The sequence below is a fragment of the Onychostoma macrolepis genome, chromosome 16 (genome assembly GCF_012432095.1).
Source record: "Onychostoma macrolepis isolate SWU-2019 chromosome 16, ASM1243209v1, whole genome shotgun sequence".
NCBI classification, from domain to species: Eukaryota; Metazoa; Chordata; class Actinopteri; order Cypriniformes; family Cyprinidae; genus Onychostoma; species Onychostoma macrolepis.
The window spans coordinates 12,739,922-12,767,808 of NC_081170.1; the positions used below are offsets into that span (position 1 = coordinate 12,739,922).

At 37.3% G+C, this 27,887-nt stretch overlaps 1 protein-coding gene and 2 long non-coding RNA genes across 3 annotated transcripts in view; 1 reads left to right on the forward strand and 2 right to left on the reverse strand.

Annotated features, from left to right (window-relative positions):
* LOC131522107 (uncharacterized) overlaps positions 1-21,023 on the forward strand; it is a 44,911-nt gene extending 23,888 nt beyond the window's left edge. Inside the window, exon 3 of the long non-coding RNA XR_009266444.1 lies at positions 20,743-21,023. This is a non-coding gene — a long non-coding RNA (uncharacterized LOC131522107). The remainder of the gene's footprint in view (positions 1-20,742) is intronic.
* On the reverse strand, positions 16,410-17,466 carry LOC131522106 (uncharacterized). The gene is made up of 3 exons (XR_009266443.1): positions 17,395-17,466; positions 17,026-17,312; positions 16,410-16,669 (listed from the first exon to the last, which is right to left on the reverse strand). It is a non-coding gene; the product is annotated as an uncharacterized LOC131522106 (long non-coding RNA).
* A 1,743-nt stretch (positions 21,024-22,766) lies between the features above and the next one.
* On the reverse strand, positions 22,767-27,607 carry prdm13 (PR domain containing 13). Its single transcript, XM_058747802.1, has 4 exons — positions 27,338-27,607; positions 25,734-25,865; positions 25,532-25,652; positions 22,767-24,208 (listed from the first exon to the last, which is right to left on the reverse strand). Exons 1-4 carry the CDS (start codon positions 27,476-27,478, stop codon positions 22,767-22,769), a joined length of 1,836 nt encoding a protein of 611 aa, XP_058603785.1. The 5' UTR covers positions 27,479-27,607.
* Between the last annotated feature and the right edge of the window lie 280 nt (positions 27,608-27,887).

The window sequence follows — 27,887 nt, forward strand, 5'->3', positions numbered from 1 at the left end:
TCACAACATTATCAAATATCATTATGTACTTTCATGCTGGACATTATAAAGATTACAATTGATAATTAATTAAAAGATTAATTTTAATTGAGTTTTAGATGATGGCAGGTGTAAAAATACAGGAAATGAGCTTGATTAATTCTTTGATGATTAGGAAGTTCAGAAGCATTTATTTGAAATAGAAATATTTTGTAACATTGTAAATGTCTTTACTGTCACTTTTGATCATTTTAAAACAGCCTTGCTGAATAAAAGTATTAAGTAAAAAAAAAAGTGTGAGTGTGATATTGTAAAAACAACAAAAATAATTCTTTTCAAATTAAATAAGTGGATTTGATGTTTTTGTCAATTGTTAATTTATTGTTTTAATGTAATTGTTAAAACTTTTATTATTTTAAACATATGAGCAGATATGATTAGAAATGAGCACAATTAAATATCCAATTATTAAAGCATTGGTTTCCCATAGATCTGTTGTTTTTGTTACTTTATATGATTTGGTGTATTTCAAATCGCTTAGACAACACTCTAGGAAGTTTTTTCCAACTGCTTTAACCATAGTATTCCTTTAGTATTTACAATACTGAACGATTTGTACAAGCGGTCATGCATACTGGAAGAGAATCAATGTTTTGCCTCCTACTTCTCAGTACATTTTTCGAGAATGAGCAAAGGTCACATGAATGCAACTTATTTTTCAATCATTAAAGCATTCATGTGTCCAAGCAAATGTATTTCAAAAAGCACGAGCGATGAGGAGGTAACTAGAAGTACATTGGATTGAAGAGATGAAAGGTTCTGTTTGCTGGTGTCCCCGAGTTGAGAATGCATTTATCCTTTAAAAATCTTGTCTGCATACCTCATGCAATCAAATTCACCATGCATGAGCTCCAGCTTTATCCGCTCCACAATTATCCGCTAACAGCAATTACTCCGATGGCTGCGTGCTGAATAGAGCCATCTGAAGCGGGGTTTTGAACTCTAGCCGCGGTGTGTAGACTTTCTCATGGTGTTTATTGGTAAACGCAGAGCTCCTGCGAGGCAGGATCACCTTGTGTTTATATGGAGATGTAGGCGACGATAGGCCGTCACAATAGAGCCTTTTCTGGTGGAGTGTGCGAGCCTGTGTATGAGCACGATTGAGCGTTTGGTGTGTGAAATTCTCCTTTGGTTCAGTCGTGTGTGTGAGTGTGGGTGAGAGCGGGCGCGTGTGGAACATGTGGCGGTGTTCTCAGAGGAACAGCGGGGCCTTAATGAGGACTAGCCCTGGATGGCAGCTGGTAAAGTCCAGCCGTAGAATAGGTGGCTCTCCGTGCCCCTTTATGCACACACAAAGGAATGCTAATGAACCCCGCTGCTGAGTGGGGACTGGGAACCAGCCCACATGTCGCACACACACACGCATATACACTCTTACTTGAAGGCCTTTTCACCGCAACTTTCCACCAACATCTACAAAACACAAGGGGGACGAGTCTTGTTGCAGCTTGCCTTTGAGAATGGGTGTGTGTTTGGGTTTTAAAAAATGGTGCATTGCTGCCTACCTGCCTCTCTGTGGTCATATATTAATTCTCATGACTGGTCTGGTCTAAATAATGTTATATTGCAGGAGGAGTGGCTGGAGTTTGAGGACCCCTCTCCTGTAGAGACATAAAGCCCTTCATTCTGGAGCCCACCTGAGACCTGACCAAACAGACGCTGCTCTCTTGCCTCGGCAATCAGGCTTCATTTACAAATTATTCATCTTTTCATTAACCACTGTAATGTCCTTCAGAATGCTGCATTCTGGCAAAAATTAGGCCAGCTTTTCATCCTTTGCAGTTGTTCAAGTGTTCTTCAGTGGGCTTCAACCATCGTAAGGCAATTGCATTCTCTGTATCTCTCCCTATTTTTTTTCCTGTCTTTTATCAGGTGTATGCATGATGCTGCTCATGTATCAACAGAAAATATCTTAATTTCGCATTCGAGTCCCTTTATGGAATCCAAGGTCTCATGTGAGGGAGAGTATGTGCTTGTGCCTGTAACCGTGTGTTTGTGCATGTCCATATGAATGCATGTTTGAAACTTTGTGTTGCTTTGATAGTGTAGCCATGAACTTTAAATTCAGTTCTGTTTTTATACAGTATATAGCCATTGAAATTAGCCTATCAAGATCTCTCTTTTTTTTAAAGCAATTAGTGCTGTCAAACGATTAATCGCGATTCATTTTATTTATCATTTATTTATTATGTATATATAAATACACACACATGAATGTATATATTTAAGAAAAATATGTAACATTTATATATTAAATATATTTTTTTATAGTGAAGACGCTGAAGAGCTAAAACTAATATCTGATGATTAAACTATGACGAAATTTATGCCGTGTCTTCAAAATACATCCTACATCATCTGTTCAGAGATTGACAAATGTCTCAATAGACATTTGGACTGCTATGTGTGTGTTTGAGCACTGAGAACTGATCGCGCGCTGTATGAGACTGAAGAAGTGGAGCGTGCATGGGAGAGAGCACTTCTATATCAGCGCGATCATGTCTATTGTGGCGAGTATCTCACGTAAATACAGTTGGTTATGGCTTAAGTGAACGTAAACAGGTGGGTGAAAACTGAATGTGTGTCAGTATTACATGCATGCCTTCCGTCTTAAAGGGACAGCATTCCTAATTAAATACCTATCTGTGTCATCAATGATAACCAACAAACAATGCTAAATGAATGCATACTTAAGTAAACCTACTGTAGCCTATCTGAAAAATGAGTTTAATTTGTATCACTACCTATTCCAGTTTTTCCAAATTCAATCCTTGATTCAAATTTCTCATAAGCTTAATTGATTTGGTCTAAAGAGAGAAGAATTAATGACTATTTTTTTATATTTATGCAGTCTCAAGTGGATTATTCTTTAAAACACTGGCAACTGCTATAAGATAAGACGATAATATTCAAAAATAAAAATACTTTACAATAAGCGGTAGTTTTTAATAATTTAACTTTATGCAATGTATTAATAACTATCATGAATCAGCAATGAACAATCCTTTTACTCCATTTGTCGTCAATATTAAATAATAAAAGGATTAGTTCACTTAAAGAATAAAAAATTCCTGATAATTTACTCACCCCCATGTCATCCAAAATGTTCATGTCTGTCTTTCTTCAGTCAAAAAGATATAAGGCTTTTGAGGATTTCTCTCCATATAGTGGACTTCAGTGGGACCCAAAAGGCTGAAGGTCCAAATTGCATTTTCAGTCCGAGATCGTTGTTTTACCTTCCTTTTTTTTCTTTTTTTTTTTTTTTTTTTGTTAAGGGCATTTGACTTTCTTTGCATGTTCACTTTGTAAACACTGGGTCAGCGCTTCCGATTACGTCATGTGCAATCCTTCCAATGTTACTGCATAATGCGTGAGGTTGTGCTTGTGCTTGAAAATTTGTGGCTAAAAAGTATATACATTTTTTTTTTTTAAGAAAATGACCGATCGTTTCAATAGATAAGACCCTTATTCCTTGACTCGGATCGTATAGAGCCCTTTAAAGCTGCATTGAAACTGCAGTTTGGACCTTCAACCCATAAGGTCCCATTGAAGTCCACTATATGGAGAAAAATGCTGGAATGCTTTCCTCATTTCAACTGAAGAAAGAAAGACATGAACATCTTGGATGACATGGGGGTGAGTAAATGATCAGGAATTTTTATTCTGGAAGTGAACTAATCCTTTAACACGAATAATGAATGAACACTGCACGTTGCACATTGCACAAAATCAGGGGCGTAAATTTCATCTGACAGTAGCAGGGGACAATAAACGTAAAATTTCTCAAGAGCAATTTTTGAAGGGGACACAAATAATACAGCCAAAATTGTACTTTTAAGGATAGATATGTGTACACACCATGTTAAAATATGAGTTCATGGTTCACCACGCGGTCATATTATAATTATTATTTTGCTTCATCCATAGTGTTTTAGGTTTCGTCTGAAACCTAGTATGTCTCTTTCGCATTAATTCAACCGCATTAAACCCACTGATCTGCCACTTAAAATCATATTGAACGAAACCCAACATGTAGGTCTACAATATTAGCCTAATATCAGTTCATTCACAGGCTTATCGCCATGTTAGCTGTAGTGGGTGACAAGCTACCGTATTAAGCTTGTTAACCTTATGATCGCTCATAGAAAATACATCGCATGTCATAATTTTTTTGTCATGACAATTTATTAATGATCCAGCATCATCTGTATTAAAGAGAAAGAATCATTTCACCCGATGTTTAAAGAGAATAAAATAGCCTTGACAGCCTACTTACACATAACTAACCTGCTCTCTCTCACCGGACTCGTGTGTGTGTGTGTGTGTGTGTGTGTGTATCGGTAAAGAAGGAAAGCAGGCAGTGGACCAAACCACTGTGAGGCAAGGGAGGGGGGAATCAAAACATTTCTGAATTTAAAACGTTTTTTTGCGTTTATTTTGTTTTACTAATCACACAATTATTTTAAGTATATGTCCATTATATTATTTTCAATACACAGAGTCGCTTGTAATGATATTTTTAGGGGGGACAAGCCTCAGATAGGGGGGGTCCTGTCCATTTATTACCATAAATCGCGCTACCAATGGTGATTTAATCTAAAGATTGGTTAGCTCATATCACATCAAACAGTGCAAATTATTATTATTGTTATACTTTATTCTAAAATTCAAAACATCAGCTTTGCGTCACTGTGAGTATAATGTGTATTAACGTGTAGATTTCAATTTCTGTAGAGTTTAACCTAATCGTCATACCATTCGAATTTCATATTAAGAAATTCTTTTAACCCAAAAAGCAAACTATGCTCCCTTCGAACTGGTTTTCTTGTGTAAACTCAGGCTATATGTAACTAGAAGCACATTTAAAACTGGAATATAATTTAATTTCATTCACATGTTTTTCATAAACACATAATACTTTCTGGATTACAATCCGCCATCAAAATGATACATTTAAATAATTCCAGCTGCTGTGAGAAAAGCTATAAACGATGCGCCACCACAGTTGCCAACTCTCGCGAGACAAATAAGCAACCGCAGCTTCAAAAACAAGCCCAATATTTTTTTTGATGATTTATCATCAATATTATTTATTATCAATTATTTATTACCAATAAATGAGCCTGCAACATATTACACTGAAACCACTCTTTTATCTGAAAAGCAAAAACAGAAGCTATTTTACAAAAATTTGCAAACGGCAACAAAAGTGGGAACAAAACTCGTCTCCAATCACCTGTGAACAGAATAGGATTGGAGAGATGGAAAAGGAGAAAAACACAAGAGCTTCAAAGGAGAGCTGTAACATAGCCACATATTTATAGCCTAAAATATATAGGGGTCATTATATGGAAATGTCAATTTTTCTGTCCCTAGCCTTAGAAATATTACACTTGAAAAACACTTGGTTACAATAAAAAAAAAAAAAAAAAAAAAATTATATATATTTTAAAATGAAACAATGGAACAATATTTCAACAATTGCACCCTCTTGAGCCATCAATGTGGCAATATTTGTTTTTAATTAATTATAAAGAATTCCAAGCACCACAAAACTGCTCGTCCCCACAGTACAGAGGGAAAGTGCTTTATTTTGAGGTCAAAAACAGGTTTTTCTTCCATTTAAAATAAAATAATGTATACATAACTATCAAATAAATGACATAAAAAATGCGACGTAAATATTATAGAAAAATATATAAAATATTATATTAAATTATAATATTATATTAAAAAGAAAATATAATATAATATTATTAAAAAGATTATAAAAAAAGACTTTAAAAAATCATTAAGGTGTCATTTATGTTTATTCATGACACACATCAGGAAAAGGTAATCTAATAATGTGGTCTAAATTTAAATGTTAAAAAAAGAAATACATTTTAAGACATAGGCTACCAGGCTATTCGAACCAAATGTATTTACTCAGTATTAGGATATGACTACTTGTTTTTTATTACAGCCCGTGATAATTAATACATTACAAAAACATTATAAAAATTAGGCTAAAAGAAAGTCATCCCACTCCTCTATGTTTACTTCTATCATCGCTTGGATTACAGCGTCACGCGCCTTCTTTTGAATGTGATTTTTCTCCAATGAGGAGGCGGAACATTTGGCAAATTACGCACTGGTTGGCTATTAACTGCGAGCAGACAGAGTGTCAATCAATGCACTGGAGAATACGGCGAACCAGAGGTCGCGTTAACCGAAAATTCTCCGTCATTGACGGAATTTTTTTAGCAGTGACGGAAAAATCTGAAGGCCGTCCGTCACTTTGGCAGATTACACACACTGAGAGTGATCTATTGTAATTTATAACTGTAATTCCCAGCCCTGTCCAGTTGGTGGCGAGTGCGCTCCAGTGAGGCAGCAGAGCGCGCGATCGTCTGCAGAACAAAAATAAAGGTCTTTTGCTTTGTCAAATGTCTTTGATAACGTTACTGTGCATTCATCAAATGAAAACAGCATCGATTGGGAGTTAAGAAACGATATTGGTTCATACAAATAAAAATCTATTAAAACAGAGAAATCGGTTTTATTATTATTTTTTTTATCCAGCACTAGCCTATTTTGTTGTTTTAAGTGTCCTCCGCTGTCACTGATGCAGTCTCTGTTCATCTGTTCTCTTCTTAAATAAATAAATACATAAGCCAATATGCTCGTTCTTTAGGTTCATTATTAAAAATGAAAACGTGAACAAAAATAAAAGCAATTAAATGGGTTATTATAATTAAAATACGAAAATTAAAATAACTGGTAATAATAGATTATGACGGAATTTTTACAACCCTGTCCGTCAAAATGACGGATAATATTAAAGTCTAACGCAACCTCTGCGGCGAACATAAATAAAGAAACGAAGTTGTTTGTCAGATTTCCCTAACAAGCAACCATATTTTTTTAAATAAGCCCAAAAAACCGCAATCCGCGACCAGGGATTTTTTCCCCGCAACTTTACAAAAAAAGAAGCCCAAAGTCGCGTATAAGCGCCACCTGCAGGATCCTCACAGGCGATAGCCTAGTTGCCAGGACAATTTATTTATGTTTACAGACGTGACGTAATGACGCAGTGCCATGCTCGAATTTCCCGCGAAAACCTACCCGTACCACTCAAATTAGAAAACATTATTATAAGATAACAGTTGTGAATGGGGCTAAAGTAAGGCAATAGTTTTGAACACTGGCTGGTTATGTACTTGCTCAAATATTGATTTCGGATCATTTTTAACCAAAAAAAGTTACGGACTGCAGTCCAAATTAGCACATTCTGTAAAAGTATTGTTCATTGCAAATGATACCTAATCCTATTTTTTTATAATGATATATAACCACAATAAATAATTTGTACAGGAAGGAATATCGTTCATTATATAATTCATTATATAGCCTACAGTTAAAATGAGCTTGACTGTAAACTGTTTCAGTGGCCAAAATTAGTTACTAATTAATTACTAATTAGTCATAGATTATGTACTCTGTACCAATAAATATAATTTTTGTTGGGTGATTAGTATTGGTTGAATGCCTCATGCTTTGGGTCTCTGTTTGACGGGTAATATTGTCCGTATTATGATTTTTGTTTACTTCCTAACCAGGAACTAAACATATTTTTGTTGGAAAGGTTGTAAAATTTGCATTGACCTTTAAATCATGCATGGAAAAATGTTGAATGTGTCCAAGGCTGTTGATTGTAGCAAGGCTGCTATGAAGGACCAGATCTCTAATCCTACAAAATAGACCCTGTTCTGAATAAATATCTTTTTGTTGCTGGTTTTTTATGTAGTTTTGTTACTATATAAAAGATAACACAACCAATTACTTGCATATAAAAGTCTACTTTATAGTGAATGACACTGCAAAAAGTCACATCATTGAGATTCACTTAATTGTGGCTAACCTTAAATTGATTTTCTTTTAATCAGGCTCTCTAGTTATACTGTAGATCTGTAAATGGCAGAGCGCTGAAAGGTTTTAAGTTAACATTAATTAAATGAATGCAGTCAGCATTAACTATCACTATTCTTTAGATTTACATATGTGAATCTGCATCAAGAACTTCATCTGAGATATTTGTGATGTGACCACCATGACTGGACTGCTTCTCTTAATCCTTAATAATGGAATTCCATGGGATGCCGTTTTGCTACAGTTCTTTTGTAAGATACCTCCAGACGTTGCCCACCCAGAGGGCAGTTCAACTGGTTATGGCAAGTTCCTATGAAGCGGATCTCAAAAACAAAATAGTTGGATCATGATCTTTCACTCATCTCACCCTCAATTCAGGACAGTTGTCAAGGTAACGCATTAAGCCAAATGACGCTTTAAGAAATATCAAAGTGTTGCAGCTGTTTTCTCGAGCGTGGAGAATTTCGTTGGGGAGCTCAGGAGGAGCACTTTATGGAAGGAGCCAAAGAAAGAGCGGAAAGTGAGACTTCAATAGTAATTACGCCAAACGCAAATCGTAATCGAAAAGGGTCCTAGAGGCCCGTGTGGTGCCACTTCGTCCAATCAGCCAGGGTGACTTCAAGAATATCTCCATGATACTTCAAAACAAAAGTCTCATTACAGGTAATTATGGTTTGCCAGTCTCGGAGCAGAGCCTATTGACCCCCCCCACCCTTCTTCCTTCCTTCCCTCAGCACTTTCATCCCCCCTTCTGTACAAGAGGCCAACAGGGTCTGGAGAAGAGAGGCTATTACCTGAGCGTGGTGCATCCGACATCACGGACAACGATGTTCTTCTTCCATTCATCTGGAGTGGCTCACTTTCCACTGCAATTACCGGCCGTGAGATCAAAACTGGACCATCAGGGGGAATTGCGAGTTCTCCGGCAGACGGTTGTGTGCGTGTGAATGGACTGGCCAATGGTACTTGGGCGTTGAGTGCATTGGCAGAGTGACTTGCAGAGGAAATTGGTAAACTGACCGACTGACAGCACGTGATAAAACTGTGGCCGACTGTTACGAATATCTGTAGGCTTGAAGGTCATTAAAATTTGATAGTACCCGAATAATTCTGTACTATTTTTGGCAAATTTACCTTAATACATTCTGTATGCAGGCTAGTATAGTATACTGTATTTAGTAGACACAGTGTGCCTGTTTGTGGTGGTCCGCTTCGGAGCTGGTGCAGCAGGCGGCCCTGTCATCTGCAGACCATCTCACAATAAAGGCCTGGAGTGCTCGCTGTCATATTACTCCAAGACACTTGTAATCATTAGCCTTGTGTCACATCCAGCTGTTTCCTCTGCTACAATTAAGATAAACAATAGGAAAAATAGGAAGTAAATGGGATTTAGAAGATAAAATGAGATTGGAGAACATGCAGACTTTTCTTCATGTGTCCAAAGAGACCTTTATTCATGAGGCTCCATATCTGTACATTTTCAGTGGTACATATACCACTTATAGAAATTGATAGAAATTATAAAGTATTTTTCTGTGATGTATAAGGTATTGTTTAGGCCAGGGTCATTGTAGTTAACTAAAACACTAAAATCATAAAAAAATGGTTCATTAAAAAAAAAGTTAACTTAAATAAAATATAAAAAGCTACTTATATTTATAGCTATCAACATTTCTCATTTATTTAGTTTAACTATAATAATTAAAATACAATACAACAATATTACTAACACTTTAAAATTGTAATGAAAATGCAAAATAAAAAATAGCCTAATATTGAACTAGTATTTCAATGATACTAAAGTAACTCCCGGTTTACACTGCAGGGCTGATATGATTTTTAAATATTTTTTATTAGATTTTGCATTATTAATTTTTATACATTTTTACATTTTTAGACCGACTGTTCACACTGCTATTATTTCCAGATTTATATATGCATGTCCACTTATCAATATAATTGTGTAAATCTGTGTAGGTTTGCTATCCGTGAGACTTCAGCAATCGCTATTTCACAATTGATTGTTTTTTAATTAGGGCATTGTCCAAACATAAGCACATTCAGTATGTTTTAATGCAGTGTTCTTGTCGCAACACCTAACATAACCCCTATGCACAATATATAATGAAAACATAATGGTATTAGCTTTGATTGCTCAGGCTGAGATGTCTTGGAGAAAATCTGATTTTAATCCCGTTCAAACCTCCTGTGTGGGTTTTTATTTATTTATTTATTTTTAATCTATATAAAAAAGATTTGAAAACAGATGTTTGCTGCCTGGCTTAGTCTGCCAAAATCTAAATGTCTTGTCTTTTTCTACCCTCTTCACAATCGACATTCAAATCATAATAGTAACCATATATCACAAAAAACAAAAATCTTTAAACGAATGCAGCCAAGAACAAGTTTTAAACCTGTTTTCCACCACTTTCATCCTTGTAAGCCTGCCAATAAGCGTCATCATATAAAATCACAACTCCTACTCACAAGTGTTTTCAGTTGTAAAGTATGCAAGAACGATGAAGCACGTTCATATTTGTTTGGAAAACATTTTTGGCACATTGTTGCACCGTTTTCTTTTTTAATGTAATGGCAAAAGCATGAAGAAAAGCATCTAAATTAAAGTCTGTCCTTTTGTTTACAGTTGGAAAAAATGAAAGTAAGCTGAAATGTTTGGTCTCACTGCATGAAATGATTGTAGTCTAGGTGAATAGATGTCCTTGAAGCACAAAGAAAGGTCTTGAAACAATGTGAGGAAGGTTTTTGTCTTTTTTTTTCTCTCTCTCTCTGAAAGATGCCTGGCTTCAACTTTGTGCTTTTGTTAATTAGTTATTGCATCTAAAAATATCAGGGTTTTTTGGCAATATAATGTAACATAATGTAATATAATATAATAATAGTACCAAAGCTGGAAATAAAATAAAAAAACATTAACAACAACATCATGGTTTAGTTCTGTACATTTTGTATACAGCTGGTTGCATATTCTGTTGACTTGATTCCTGGCCATGTGAAGGGCTCTACACAGCTTTTGGCTCACACACCGGAACATATTCCCTGAAAATTATGGAGATATTCTTCCTATTGATTGTATTAGTTTTCTGTGGTATCGTGGTTATGCTATTATGATGGGTTTTTCTCCACTATTGTGCAATAGACGGGTGTATCATTCATAGAGCAGCTCTTTTCTTCTTTTTGTGAAAGGACAGCCATCTTTAAATTACTTCCTCTGAAGTTAAAAGGCTTCGCGGCTAATCAGCCTATTATTCTCCACTAATAGATGACCAGTAATTGCAACTAATAACTTATTACTCACCTATACAGATATTCTAATAGCATGTATTTAGGGAACAATTTCTTCAATAGAATGAGACAGAGAGAAAGGGAGAGGAAAAGAGTCTATTCAGTGTTCAGAAAAGAGGTGTAAAAAAGCCCTCTTACAAAAGGAGCTTAAAAGGCTACCTGTAGCATGTTCTTTTCCCCCTTGCTAGGATTAATATGTAATCTCATTCACAGACACTGAAGCCCAGGCGTCGTCTTCATCTCAAGATCAGACTCTGGGGCTTTGTTTGCTCTCCTCACATGAGGAGGCTGGGAGGAATTAAATGTGTGTGTTTGTAATGATGGGCAGTGAGGCGCCTACTGACGTCATTCCGATCTTTGAGAATATGTTCTTCAAGCCATGGACGGCTATAGACGCAATGACATATGAGCTTCTTGTGTCCAGTAAAGGAAGGTTACATTGAGATGCATTTATTGTATAATTGGTTGAAAAGCTCTTCCACAGTGTTGTCAGTGCTTTGATCCAATATGAATTCAAAGATTTCTCGATAACTTAACTAAATTCAAGGAAATGAGGCTTCAGGAATTTTCTTGAATCCTTCAGAAAAGTGTGAAACTATTCTGTCTGCTAATTCGACCCGCTGACCAGTGTCCACGGGATTTCAAAGGCGGCGAGACCAAAGGGCCATTGGCCTTTTCAAACCAGCAATAACAAACCCAGCACCAGACGTCCAATAAAGAGACTTCCACTTCATTTAAAGGTAATTAATATTCTCTGTCAGCCTGGCCGCTTTCTTTGGAGTGGCAGGTCCAGGCACGCCCCCCTGCACTGTAATGGAGTTGACTGGTTAACTTTGTGTTTGTGGCCTGTGTGCTGCTGCCCGGGTGAGTGCGCTCAAGCACAGCCTGACGGTCAGCTTAGATCTGTGTGAATGGACCTGTCTCATAGCCCACTGCACTCCAATAGACCTCTCTGTCTCTCACTGTCTACCTCTCTTTATTTCTCTGTTTTCTGTTTTTCTTTTTTCAGCCTCTCATTTTTCGATTCTCTCTGTTTCTAATGCTTTTCTGTCTGAGAACCTTCAAAATGTTAAATGTTCATAATGTCGCCAAGAATGTTCAAGAGGCCAAGCATTTTTAGGGCATTTAAACCTAAATTGAATGACATTACAAATATTAAGGGCTTACAAAAATACTTTTTGACTTTTGAAGAATATTGACGAATTTCTAGAATAAAAAGTGGTAAGTTAAAAACCTTTTTTTAATGGAAAATTGAGGACAACTGAAATTGTTGGATTAAACCTTTCCTCACAGGCTTTTTCCTATTTTCTTTTTTACCTCAATTTTCACTTGGTTATTGTAAGTCCTTCTAGTGCTGTTTTATTAGCATAGTGTCCTTAAGCAAGACCCTTCGCACTAGGTTACTCCATGGGGACTACTGGTGCAAATAGTGTACAGGAATTAACTTTCAATGAAAAGTTCTTGTGTCATTTATATCATACTGTCAAAATTTGAGTGCAATTATAGGTGCATTTCGTGCTGAATGTTTGTCAGCATTCAGTTTCCTAAGCTAACTGTAGCGATAGTTAAATTGAAAAGGGGGTGTTGTAATTGCTGGTACATTAGCAGCCTGGTTTGACTGCTTGTTTACTAGGCTGAAGATAATGAGGAAATCAATGGGACACATTAAGCCCAGCTTTAGCAGTACTTGGACAGAAAGCATGGCCACAAGTAAACAAATTTCCATTAATCACTCTGGTCCCTGTGCCTCTGGCTCGGTCCCTGAATGTGAGGAACATGGGCAGAATTTAAATTTGCTCTTTTAGATGCAGGTGATCAGGAATATTTTTTTTTAATTTGGTGCAGGTCTTAGGAAATTTACAGTCAGAAAGGGTTTTGTAGTGTTGTGTTGTGTACTGTGTGTGTGTGAGGTGTGTTTGTGAGAACCACACTGTCAATTGCAATTAGCTGATTAAATTAAGGTCAACATTTGTCAATGAAACCTGGTACTTTTGTTAGAAGTAAATGTTTCAGTTCTTTGGAATACCTGTGAAAATTTCTTTTGAAAGTTTTTTTTTTTCAAAAATAAAAATAATGTTTTCCTTTACTCACATTTATGTCATTTCAAATCTGCATAACTTTGTTCTGTGGAACACAAAATAAAATATTTTGAAGAATGTTGCAGTCCAGATAACATTAGACCCCTTTGACTTTCATTGTTCAGACAAAAACATTGAGACTTTTTTTTTATTTTGGAAATATCATCAATTGTGTTCCACAGAAGAAAGTAAGTCATATAGATCTGGAATAACATGAATAAATAATGACAGAATTTTCATTTATTGATGAACTGTGTCTTTAACCATACACACATGTTGTATGTGTTTTCTATCTGTTCTGGTGTCTCGGTGTAGCTGCTGGTGGAACCATCATTAACCTAAGCCTCAGAAATCCCATCTTTTGTAATAGTTTCTCTTCATGGTAATATCTATATGCAGTGTGTGCCACACAATACCTGCTAGGGTTCCATGTTTGTGGTGGAGAAGACCCTCTCATTGTGGCCCACATCAAACAGGGGTTCAGGGGGAAGAGGCCAAAGCCTGACCTCATTTGCAGCTGAATGTGAGAGCTGGGTCTGTGAGAGGGAGGTGTGATTAGCATGTGTTTGTTTGTGGAGGCCCGAGTGCAGAGGAGAGGATACCAACAGAACACAGCTGGTGTGAACTGCGCCCTCACCTGCAGGTACTGTGGGTCTCATGTGATGGAGAGACCATCAGAAGAATAGTTTGGTGGCGTGGTAATTGTGGGAGAAGTCAGATCTTCACGAATCAGAGTCAGATCTTCAATGAAAAAAATGAATCTGTTCAAAAATAAATGTTTCAGATGTTCTTCTACGTGCCCATTTATGTGCTCAAATTTTAATGAAGCCATATTGGTACAAACTGCTGTTTTTTACCCCCCAATTAATTGTTCATTTCTAAGGGTGTTGAGTGTAATTTCATGTTTCCCGGTTTAGGTTGTTGCACTCAATTGCACTCAAAACTAAAATATAATCAACATCTGAATTAAAAAGATTGGGAAAGATTTACTGTAGTAAACTTATTTTATTTAAAACAATATGTAAACTACTTATTTTTTTTCAATACGTCTCTTATTTACACCAAAGCTGAATTTATTTGATCAAAAGTACAGTAAAATGAATAACATTGTGAAATACTATTTTAAATATAACATTCTAATATGCTGATTTAGATTTCTTATCAAAGTTGAAAACTCTTGTGTTGCTTAAAATTTTTGTGAAAAACAGTGATGCATTTCTTCAGGATTCATTGAATAGAAAGCTAATTGGACATCATCTGTGACATTATAGAACTGTCATACAATCAAGCCAAAGAAAAAAATATTCCCAGTAAATTTACTTTAACATTGCTGCTTTTTTTGTAGTTGATAGCCTGTTTGTCCAAGAAAAAAACGTTATTGGTTCAGCCAGCCAGTCGAGAATCGGTTCAATTGAGAAGATCTGATTCAAAAGAACATGTATTTGCTAATCATGCAGCAATACAGTGTCATGTTGGAGAGGAACTGCGATAGGATTATTGTAATATTTAAGCTGAGAGGTTCTGCATGGAGCTGTGCCATGCATGGTTTACTATGCAGTATTGTTCTCAATAGGCAAGTCACGATCGACATGAAACCCTGATGTCTGTATTGTAATACCTGTAATAACATAAGTATTTCTTTCACTAACTAAGCCATTTGTACATTTTTTGCATTTGAGCTGGGACCTCTATTGAAGGCCATCCTCTTAAAAATGGACAGTGGTTGACGATAACACTGTTCATCTCACATATTTCTGTTGCATTCTTATAAGTCAAACTAAACAGGTGGGTTTTATTATCAATTATCAAATATGTGATGCTAAAATGATTACCTGGATCATAGTAAACACTGTTGTGTGAGCTCTGAACTGGGTCTGATGGACATCTCTATTGGTGTGAATAGGGAGGAAGAGGTCAGTGACCTTGAAGGACAAGAGCTGTGGGTTATTGACCACTACCACTGAAACACAATGAGCCGTGGTTAATGGAGTAGTACAAGACATCCAGAAAAGAAGATGTGTTGTAGATCCATTGTGTGTGTGTGCGTAGCCAGGCCATGTTAAATCCTTCATGTCCTTGTCCTTCACGTGGATGTTGTGACCAGCTGTGCGTGTGCTCTACCTGTGTTGGCCCTCTGGTTTTACCTGCTCCAGGAACACAGACTATCAACTTCAAACTCAGAGAGCTGTCACATCCACTTTCAGTAACACACACACACACACACACACACACAACAAACTATCCCCTCAGCTCAAAGGAGATGTCAGGAGAGAGGAACATTTGGCCTGCTATTCTGACATGGCTCATTTTTCCAAAACCATTCAGTGCTATTAAATAAAAGCGTCTTTATTCAGTCTGTTTTGGTATTTTAGTGGCAGGACAGGTTAGAATGTTTTTGAGAAGAGTGTGGGATCAAGAGGAAGAGGAAAACCCCAATTTCATTAGGTTCAGTGTCTCTTAAAGGTATTATTGTACAGACTGGTGGTTTTAGCCTGATTCTGAAAGCCTGAGTGTGGTATTCTGCGAGAGGTGACTTGACTTTGAGTTTTTTTAAGGAATCACATTCTGAATTTTTCTTGTATCCTTATGTTTTAACATGTTAATTATGTTTGCTAGCTGCTATAGCTGCCCGTCTGCAGCAGGGTTGAGCGCCATTCAGATTTGAATCAAGAAGGACCTTTAAATTCTTGGTTTTGAGTTCAATTTAAATTGAGATTCAGAACTACAGTAGGAGAATTAGTTCAAAAACAAATTTATTTTATGTATTTCATCATATGTAATAAAATTACTTTGTTGCCCAAAGTGGGACTTCATTTTCCAGAATTCATTACCTGTGATCTTTGAATTGCAATTCTGAACATTTGAAAGTTTCTGAGCAAAGACAAGGCTATTCAGTGAGAAACTGAGAATTGTTATTCTTTGAACCATTGTTTCTTTTTCAGCCTGCTTAAAGAAAGCAATGTTTTTAAAGCACCACACAAAAACACTTTTCACACCTTTTGGGGAAATTTAAACATTTTGGAAGTATCATCTCAAAAATAACCCATGCCAGCTTTAACATACTTCAGGCTTTATTGTCAAAAACGTAAGGGTATGATGAGAAGCGAGTGAAGTGACAATTGAACGGCAACATATACTGTATAGTAGGTTGTTGAGCTGCTTTGCAGGTGACAGGGTGTCCGGGTGACGTTGGATGCGTGACTGTCAGATGAATGTCCTTGTGTCTGTGTGCCGTGATTTTAATCAGCTGCAGGAGACACGGCTCTGATGGCTAGACAAAGATATAGGCAAGATCGCAGCTGGAGGCATGAAGAGGTGGAGGATGAGCACCACAGAGACTGAGTGTGACAGAGAGAAGGGTTGTTGGGTAAAATCCAAAACCTGGAAAAATGGTTTCTTATTTCATTCTGCCTTCTAGCATTGAGATATTTACTGGTTATACAGGAAAATAGCATCTGATCAACTAATAACAGCTTCTTTTCTGTGCATAATGTGTTTGGTGGGTAAATCTGATTCAGTGACAACACAGTACTTTTATAATTTTCTAAGGAATAACATTTTTAATTTTGCTGAAACAGTTAAATATAGGCTACCTGACTTAAAACTGAAATACAGAATACAAAAATAAATTAAAATAAAAGCTAAACAAAATATTTGATAGTGGTAGTTTACCCAAAATTGTCAATTTACTCACTCGAACCAGTGAAGTAGATATTTTCAAGAAATTTCAGGTCCAGCCAACAATAGAACCCAAAGACGTCAGTTCTATGGACGAAAAAAAATAAATAAAAAATTGTGTTCTGCAGAAGACAGCAAGTCATGCAGGGGTGCGTTTCCCAAAAGCATCGTTAGCCAACCATGGTCGCAAGTCCCGTCGTTACCAGCATAGTTCAACGATTCGGTGTTTCCCGAAACCATAGTTCAAACGAACGTTCGCAATCAGCGTCAAAAACTTACGTGGTTGGAACTGTAGCTCTCGACCTGTGGTTAGAAGCACAGTTTCTTGTTAATAAGATATATGGGCTTAAATAAATATACTCTTGGGCACAACAAGCAAGCTAACCTGCAATACTATCTGTATCTTCCATTCTATCTAAATATAAAATGCATTTTAATTATGTATTTTTGTAAGTGCCGTTTTTGAAAAGTGCGCATGTGCATAAATGCCGGAGTGTGACAAGAGGGAACTCGCGATGAATCAAACATCAAATACAGCAAAATGACAGGGAACAAAAAATAGTAAATTAGTCAGTAGGTGCCATGTTCAATACAGCAGCATCTTAGAGATCTCTAATCAGTTAAATAACAGAAGTTATTCCTCCAACACATGCGTGTGACGTCATTAACAATGGTCCTATGTTGTTGAACTAATGTGCTTCAAACGACGGAGATGCGACCGTGTTCGGGAAACAGTCGTGACTAGCTAGTTCGTTTCCAAAACAATGCATCGTACTAAGGTGGTTAATCAGCGAGTTACAACGTTGTTCGGGAAACGCACCCCAGGTTTGGAACAATATAAGGGTAAGTAAATGGTGGCACAACTTTCATGTTTGGGTGAACTGTCCCTTTATATAATAAATAAAATAATATTGAATGATAATTCAATATTTGCCTGGTTATCTCTAAATCTCAATCGAATTTGTTCTACAAAATTGCACAAGACATTATGGTTTGTTGTGATACAAAAACACTTTGGCAGCTGCTTTTTTCCCCCCAACACATATTATGTGTGTATATGGAGGTGTATAGATACACAAAAAGAGCTAAACAAGATGTATTTGAAGTAAAGATTCTGCGCTCATGCCACCCTAACATGCCATCAGTTTAGCCACAGTACAAAATCTCTTTGCAACTCCCCAGCCATCTCTTTCCCAACTGGCAATGAATGGCTTTCCGCATTACTCCTTTAAGGGAGCTCATTCTCATCCTGATTGGCACTGACATCCCTGTTGCCTTAGAAACAAGTGGACGTCTGATCCCAAACAAGAAGTGTCTTCAGCATCCCTGCACATCACACACAGAAATTGTGGCATGCCTGGAACCCCACAGATGTTTCACCAGCACACAGACTCTTTTGCACACAAAGCCACGCAACCAGACAAAAGCCTCAGAAACCTGGCTAAGACTCTGTGCTCTTAAGCTCCTCAATGTCTCGTTGTGTTTTTTTCTAGATTCAGTCAGGTTTAAAAAGGGCCATGTGTTTACTCCACACAGAGGAAATTAATGTTTCGGCATTAAGTCTTTTTGCGCAAAAAATATAACTCGTTTCTTTTTTTGGTGTAGGCTCAAGGATGCCTCTTGAGCATGACCTTTATTTCTCAAATCAGCGCTGTTGGAGATTTGTTTTCACAGAGCCTTCTGTGGCCATGTTAAATGCCGTTAATTCAATGAGTACAATCAGCTTGTTTGGCGCTTGTAGAAACAAGTGTATGTACAGTAAATTTGTGGTAAATGCAGTGAACCTGCTTGTATTGCCTCTTACTTCTCCTTAAGCACACACTGCACATTGGCTTGTCAGTGTTTCAATGACATAGATTAACTGTTATTATAGCCATGAACTGTATTTATTTGCTGCTCTTGATAAGCTCAAGAATTATGTTTTTTACATTGCACTTAAGTGCACAGATGAAGCGAACATGTGGAATGGGAGAGAGTTGAATAGAAACTGGAGAATGCAGACTGTTTCAAAAGTGGTTACAGTTGAGACGTTAACCTGATTCACAGCTCAACATCAGCTCAAAGAGCAGGAAGTGTTGTGATCGCTATCATTAGGAATCTAGCATTTTATCTTTGCATTATTTTGTTATCTAATTAATTTTATTTTATTTTACTTTGCTTTTGCAGTGAGGGAAGAGACGTGAGCATTAAAGCACAGAAAGCCTACGAGCCTTTTTACCTGTGTGTATATGTGTGCATGATAAAGAATGGTGTTTGTAATTCTTCAGTAATGGTAGTGCTGGTTTCTAACTGATTACCCATCTTAGCAGTTGCTTGTATCTGTCTAGTGCTGCAACGCTGCACAGAGATTTCAATCTTATGGTGGGTCAAAGAGGGTGAAGGATGAGATGCCTCGTTGGCTTTCTGTGCTTTAACGCTTGTGTCTCTCCCCTTTACCTGTCAACACATTTTCTATCCTTCTATGTTTCACGGCTAACCATGTCTTTAACAAACACCTACAAGTCCAATAGATGTGTGGTGGATGGGTGGCGAGGTGCAGATGAAAGAAATGGAATCATTCTGCGGTCCTGTTCCTTGACCCAGCTGTCAAGGACTGCAATAAATCTTGTTTCCTGTTCGTATGCATTTGTGGTTTTGTATATTTTCTATTGCAGTGTTCAAAACAGAACCCAGTACTTTTCTGTACAAGCTATACTTTTAAAATGATGCCGCTTTTGCTGAAGCAACAAGGCAAGTCAATGTCCATTTTTACTGTTTGTAAATTAAACTATCATGTGATTTTAATAGGTTAACCCAATGGTTACAACAAAAGAAAAGGGACTCTGTAAACTGATACAAACAGTACAGAGAAGAGCTTCTGGGTTTCACAATAGTGTCCATTTTCACGTTGAGAATCTCTCATGAACATGCATGCATCAGAGAGCTACGTGGAAGTGAAGATATTTTATCTAACAATTTGTACATAATTTGTAAATTGTACGAATTTGTAATTCATAACTTTTTTTTTTTTTGCCTTTTTCTTTTTTTCCCCCCCTGATATCACCATCTGAGTGAATTATGATGATTATCCTAAAAACCAGGTTGGCATACTTAATATTTACAAATTTATTATTTAGAAACTTTTTAAACCAAGTTTAATACATACATATACATATGTGTGTGTGTGTGTGTGTGTATATATATATATATATATATATATATATATATATATATATATACATACACATAAACACACACACAAATAATAAGTTAAATGAATATATGTCATTACTTCTATTTTTATTCCCAGATGTAACAATGGTATTAATAAGTGTCTTATAGATGTGGTAAAGCATTCCCAAAGTTCTCTAGCTCTCAGACTGTGTGAAAAGCCAACAGACTCTTTATCAATCCCTCTTTCTGGTGTCTGTACTAATCAACGGCACTAATTGATTTGAGCGCTGGTGGGGGGTGGGGGGCACCAGGGGAGGGGATGAGCGGGTTATCTCTGGCCCAGATCCAAGATCTTTCATATTAGCAGTGAATGAACAGTGAACAAGTGAAGAAATAAAGTACTCCCTAAGGGGGAAAAAACACAATTGTATAAATTCATAAATCTGTAGTTAAACAGACATTTACCCAGAAGTAATAATTACATAAGCCTATCCTCTTTTATTTCATCCACAATAACAAATTAAAACAATCATGGTAAGGTGCTGATGCCATAACTTACAGGCTGTTCTTGTGTTGTCAGTTCCTTGAAGACGCAGGGGCAATGACTGGTAACAGCCCAGGCTATGAAAGAGAAAATCACACATGTCTGTGCCACTGTTTGAAGAATACCGAAGCTTTACAGAGGAGAAGAAGAATGCACCATATCAAGGACACAGCAATGTGGAGAAGGACAGAGAAAGAAATAAAGCAAAGAATTCTGTGTGGAGAGAGACTGTTAATTCAGCTGAGCACAAAATCCACATCCCCCAACCTTAATGGTAAATTTTTCATAAGTGTGACTGTTTGGATTCATTCCTAACTTGGAAGGCCTCACTTTATTCAGTCTAGATGTAATTGTCGATTTGCAGTATATATATATATATATATATATATAATGTGTTGAAGAGAGATACAGATACGTAATTTAAATAGTAGGCCTAAGGAAGCTGTTAGTGGGAAAATGTGCTTCAAAGTTAACAGGTTTTATTCATACCAAAGAAATTTCTTACGACTGAATCAATGACTAGGTAATATAATTAAAAGTAATTTTTAAAAGTTAGATCAGGAAGAAATAGAGCTCTATAAGATAACAGATGACTGTAACCGATTTTTACCTCGTAAGAAACGTAGATGAAATTGAGTTGCTGAAAAGCATTAACCGCTATATATGTGATTGTAATAATCTAATGGTGTCTGAGAAAGTGAACAATGTACTGTAGTAAATCCAGGAAAATTCGATTTTCACGTCTTTTCTGCATGTCTTCTCAATTAGTAAAAAATATTAAAGCCAGACGGCTATGTTTCGGGTCATGAAGACAAGTGCGCATCAGTCTAACCTTGACCATTTTACAAATATGCCTTCCACGTTTTAATTTGTATTTACACTGTAAAAAAATGACTGATTTTAACGGTAAAAAACTGTGAAAATGCTTCAGTAAAAACCTGTTAAATGGGATTGACTGTGCACCTTCTATATATGTTATTATTTAAAAGCTGCTTGCGATGGGCTTTGTTTCATCATGTGACTTTCTCATCACCTTCTGCATTTGGTGGTTATCAGAGTATTTCAAAGGTACAAAACAGATTTCAGTACTTTAATAGGTTGGTATATTAACATTATATCAGTTAATGAAATTACGGTATTTAACTGTAAATTTAAGTTAAAACCGTAAAACTTAAAATGTTGTTACCGTATTCTGGCAACCACAGCTGCCGGTTTTTTTTACCGTAAATTTTACGGAATTGTTTTTACAGTTTAATCTTAAACTACAATGAAGCACATCTTGGATGTAATAGTGGGCAGCAATTATTAATTCCTGCCATACCGTAAATGGCTTACTTTCAGGGAGCTTATTTTGAAGCCAGACAAATGGTCAGCCGTAGATATCCTCCAATTAAAAAAAGAAAAGAAAAAAAGTAATATTTGAAATGTATATTAATGATCAAACCTTTTTCATTATTTTCCCCATTTTATTCAAAACGGACAGTGGAAAAAATTAGTTTGTTTGGGAAAAATGGCATAGGCCTATACAATATTAATTATTATTATTTTAATATAGGCTAATAAAAATAAACGATACAACAGCTGTCACTCAACAAATGCTTTTCGACTAAACAGACATACCAGTATTTCTTTTAAACACCACTTTATTTTTATTGGTAGGTGCCCGTTGTTCTGCAAAGATCATTTTTTTTACAGAATGTGTTAAATGCTTTTGGTAATAAAAGTGCGGATCTGACAGGTAATTTAAACGGTCAGACAATTTTAAAAACAAAATAACGCAAACTCATGTTTTATGGCATTAACCCGTCTTTATAAAGTGCAGCTCCACATTGGGGGGTGCCGAGATGTCCTCAATACCAATAAGCATGTTAGGAGATTAACTTGATGAGTGTCTCCTTCACAAAATTATTTAATTTACTAGGGGAACATTTGCTTCCGCAAGCTTTTCTTTTCACAATAATTTTATAAAATAAACAAACAATTCATAACTAATTTATGTACATGCATAATTTAGCTACTTAAGAGCAAAGTCCATTTCAACATGTCCAGAAATTGGTCCATTAATCATTGTGTTTACTCGATTCCTGGTCGCTCTGGTCATCTGTGAAGCAAACGTCGACGTCGCTGTCGTTGTCGCTTTTTTGTTCGCCATCCTCGAAGATGCCTTCGATTTTGTCGTCGGATTTTTTGATGCTTTGACCTGGATGCCTCGATTTGACGTGCCTCTCCAAATCTCGCCTGCGCACGAGCACTTTCCCGCAGAACTCGCACCTGTAGGGCGTATTTCCCTCCGCGTGCAGTCTGATGTGTTTGTTGAGATTGCTGGGATCGCCAAAGGGCCTAAAACACACTTTACATTTGAGTGGTTTGTAGCCTGTATGAGTCCTCATGTGAATCTTCAGCCCGTATTTTCGAGAGTACAATTTGCCACAGTATAGACACAAATGTCCCTTTTTTGGCTTGCCCGAGTTGGGGTTAGATGCGGGCAGAGACTCCAGCCGTGAACGGTTCTTCTCTACGGCGATTTCAGACAGCTGTTGCGTGTGCATCGCTATCTCCCTGTCGATGTTCGTAATCGCGTTTAGATCTGGATTCAGAGATGGTGCGCCAAAGTAGTCTGGGTATTTAAGCAGGTTGCCGAAGTGAAATTTAAGAGGGTAGTATGGGGAGCTATAAAGGAGCTCTCCATTGTAAACCGTGAATGGCATGAGGGGTATATTGCAGTCCCCATTGTAGGATTTCCCCCCATCAAACTGTGGCAAGGAGAACCTCTCGAAGTGAAACCCGGCCGGTAGCTGGGAGTAACGCGAGGGGGACAGGGTTGGGTGCATGCGGCTGTCAACGTGTTTGAAAGCAGAGGTCTCCTCAAAATGTGGCAGCAGAGGAAAGCCACGGATGCTGTTTGCGCAGGGAATCACGGGAGGTGTGCTGTCCATGGGGTGCACGCATTTTGAGGGATGAACGTTAGGTAGAGGTGACTTGATGTTCCCTAGTAGTTTGCTAAACCCGATACTGTTTGGTTTCCCATTAGGCTCGTCTCTCGCGACCTCAGCCGCGGAGATCTTCGAAAGTCCCATTGGTTTGAAAGCAGAGCGCACGCCTGGATGGAAACCCATGCTGTTGAGCACAGAAGATGTCCCGCCGAGGCCCAGGATGTGTCCGGGGTTTCTGGCGGAGGTCACGCTCATGTCAAGGGCTCTGTCCTGCTCTTCTGCACTCGGTTTTTTCGTTAGTCCCGCTTTATTGGCGAACGGTGAGGTGGACAGGACCCGTTTCACCGCGTCTGGCATAAAGGTGCTGTGGCCGTTCCGTGGAGAGGAGGACGTATTTGGGATGTCCCCTGATTTTGGAGATCTGTTAAAGTTGTCTGTGCCTCTAGCTTGCTCGTTGTTCACCAAACTTCTGCCGTTGCTTAACGCACAGTGGAAATGCACGTGAGCTTTCAGGGTGTTCGGGTATTTGAATATTCTCCAGCAGTACCAGCAAATGTAGCGCTCCTCGCCTGAAACAAAAATTGAAAAGCAATTAAATGGCGTTACTAAGCGCTTTACAATTAGATTAGATAGAAGAGCCTTTTTGAGTTTAACAAAAATCTACTAGTAATGCGTAATAAAGATGTTTTATTATGCACATAGGCAACTCAAGAACGTGTATAATTATTGATCAGAAAATGGTTCTTTGCGGAATCTGATAACCTTTCATTTTAAAGCCTCCAGTCGTGACTTTTTATCATCTCGCCTTGGTCATGTTGGCATGACACCGGTTGGGCAGTCTGGGGTCAATGATATAGATGTAATGATTTTGTAATCTGCAAAACCCCGTTGTTTATTGTCACCATCAAAAGAGCAAGCGCCGGCCCAATCTGGCGCTTACAAACCAATACACTGAATAGCGACTTTCTCTGTGTGCTTTCCCGTGGAATTGACGGCAGCTGTTGCTTGAAATCGCTAGTCGCATAAGACAATGAGGCTGGCCCATCTGTTGACGCTGGAGAATAGGAAGCGTATGTCAAGGAGCGCACCGCGTATTGGCCGGAGAGCAGCGCGCACAGTACAGCGTCGCAAATCAGGGCAATATACATCCCACATAAAAGTTTGCATTCACTAGCCAACAATACCTTACGCAGCCAGCTAATTTACCGTAGAGCACCTTTTTGAATTTATTTGCTTTTGAATACATGAATATTAATGACTAGATGACATTTGTTAACCTCTTCCCCTCGCTAAACTACACCGCGCATCAGCCCATGAGAGGACATCCAGGATTTTATTAGTGAATGAAACGAATTGAGAGATAATACAGCCGTAGTGATAAGCATGATCAATCATATATTATTATAGCAAAAACAGTAGCCCGCAGTATGTGTGCACTCAGCTCAATAATTCTCAGCCAATCAATAAGAATTACTGCCCCAGACTACAGACCTTTCGATTTACTAACTAAACACGGATAATCTGACAGCATTCTCAGATAAGCCTATTAAATCGGATTTGAATAGGATTTGCCTTGATTCTGCTGGTGGCGGCGTTACTTCAAATCCGTTTGTTGCTCATCAGAACGTGTTTACTATTATTTTATAAAATATTATATTTAGGATTTCCTCTGCGCTTTATTTAACGACACCAAAATTGCCAGAATTACATTGGAAAAAGATCAAATAAAATAAAATAAAATAAAAACACGCATTTTCATTTCAAAACAATTTCATAATGTAAATTACTACATCTTGTATTTCTGAGCTATATTTAAAAAGTCTGAAGTGTATTTTCTACTCCCTATAAAAATGTACATTTTTAAATAAACGAAATTATAATGCAAGTCTCACCTTTTTCGTCATGTGTTGGAGTTGCAGTCGTAGGAATGTCAAACCATTGCGCCAGTGCGTTGGAATACCAGACACTCAACTCTTCTCCAGCCTGTATTTCTCTCAGCACACGGTAGAATATCTTTTGAAAAGAAGTAAAATTATTAGAAATTGTCTGTTTTTTTTTAATAGGATCAGATTCATTCTTTTTTGCTTAACTCACCTGTCCTCCAGGTAAATCCGAGACTGCCTCGAGGTTCTGTTCTTGGCTGTTCCTGGCCGCGCGTATTAAACCGATCCAATCTGGAACCGCACTGCCAGACTCATCCACGAATTCTCCCCTCACCAAACGAATCTACAAATACACAGTTTTACCATAAATAACGTGTTTTAATGTTGCTTACTTAGCTTATAGCTAAAACAGTCCAAATGTTCAGTGAAATTGAAATATAAAATTATTACGATGTTTGCCTCCTTTAAATCTGTTGGAAATAAGATGTTTAAAAAGTATTTTATATATATTTGAAATGCTACTCATTTCAGATTTTCTTTTGTTGTCTTTTTTCTTTTTTGTCTCGGACATTATTAATTATATCACCCCAAGGTTTTTCAAACAAAAGAGCGTTAATATAGTTTTATTCGGTCTATTAGACAATGGCGATAATTTTCAAGGAACGGGCCACATAATTGAGTTGATATGAGAAACGAATTTGAAGAGTGTCAAAGCATTTCTATTCTGTTCAAACAAATTAAAGATTAAAGCGTGACATTTGACACAGAGATTGCACCTGATGATCGCCCATGGCCCGCGGCGTTGCATTTACGCGCATCAATCACAGAAGCAGACAGCGTAAAGAGCTCCAGTCTATTTACAACTTATTTAAGTAAATGCCATTTATATGTGACGCCTTCTACGCCCCTTTGATTTACGAATATTCCACATATTGATAGACTTGTAGAATAAAATAATTAAAATATTTTCTATAATTTTAAATAATGTAGCCTAATATATATTTGATTTATACATTTGACTTCGCTTCGATTTTTTGCTAATATTTAGCATTGTTTCCAGTTAAATGTAAGCAGTATTATATTTACTGATTGGTTGTTGTCTAGTTGTCTTTTTAAAAAAAATGAAATGGTACATGGGAATAAGCACCCCTCAAGCCTTTGAAATTTAAAGGGGGAGAGGGCATGAAATCTCGCGCAGAAACTCAGGTCACCCTATTAACGCGGTTAAGTGAAAGGCATAGAATGACATGTTGTCCTGCTAATATAACTCAATTATTTCCAAACCGACAGCACAAACCAATTAATACGAGGATGCTTTATGAAGAGTGAAAGGTCATCATTGAGGAACGTAAGATGTTCTAACTTTTTTTTAGCTGCATGTTTGTTTGTTTTTTAAATAAAAGCAATGGTATTAATAATAATAATAATAATAATAATAATATGTTAATAATAATATTACTTTAATCTAAAAATAAATAATAATAGTTATTATTAACGATTATTATTGTATGGTTTTAATTTTATGTGTAGGCTACTTGTATGTAGTTGTCATTCAGTAGTTTAAATAAAAAAGCTGCAGAAAAATTACAAATGTAACATTTGCATTCATGATGTAGCCTATTTTTTAATTTTTTATTTTATTTTGCACGTCTTGTTTAAAATGTCACGAATGCTTTATCCATTTGCAATGGAAAAGGCAAATATTTCACATTTCTCTCAAGGTACATTTTGTATAAAAAAAATAAAAAAAAAAACTCAAAATTGGTAATAAAAAGTTAAACACTTTGGTCAAGAAAATAAATCAAACTAACTCACCTTCTTTTTCACTCCAAGTTCCTTACGGTCCGAAACATACTTCCCTAGTTTGAAGATGCCCGGGACCGGTCCTATCCGAAGCCCGGCTGGGATGCTGCAGTCGGCGAACACACTGATAGTGGGTGTCCGAGTCGCTTGCATGGCTGGCTCTGTGTGGGGCTGCGCTATCCGAACCAGGAAGACCAAGCAGGCACTGATTGAGATGAGCAGAGAGTCTGAGATGAGGACAGACTAATATCCGCCCGCCAAGTGACGCGGTGGCGTGTGTGATCCGGCTTTTCTTATGGCGCAGTCAGGTACCCCTCGGCACATTAATGCGCAAGGGCGAGCAGCTCGCTATGAGAGAGTTGCGCTCTTTTAGCAGCTGTAGAACCCTCCGAAATGGTCACATGGAGACTTTCCCTCACCCTCACGCATAATGAACCGCTCCAAACGGTCAAGAGACAATAGGCCCCAGCGACCTTCCCATCCCCAAAATCCAATTTGTCAAGGGCAGAGAAAAGAGAGTGCAGAATCAAAGGTCTGGCGCAACCATTAATCCTCAGCATGT

Coding starts and splice junctions, on each gene's coding strand:
- prdm13 (XM_058747802.1), bottom strand. CDS start 27,478: ATGCAAGCGACTCGGACACCCACTATCAGTGTGTTCGCCGACTGCAGC. Junction 25,866..27,337: donor AACTTGGAGTGAAAAAGAAG/GTGAGTTAGTTT, acceptor GTGTATTTGTAG/ATTCGTTTGGTGAGGGGAGA. Junction 24,209..25,531: donor TCCAACACATGACGAAAAAG/GTGAGACTTGCA, acceptor TTTTTGTTTCAG/GCGAGGAGCGCTACATTTGC.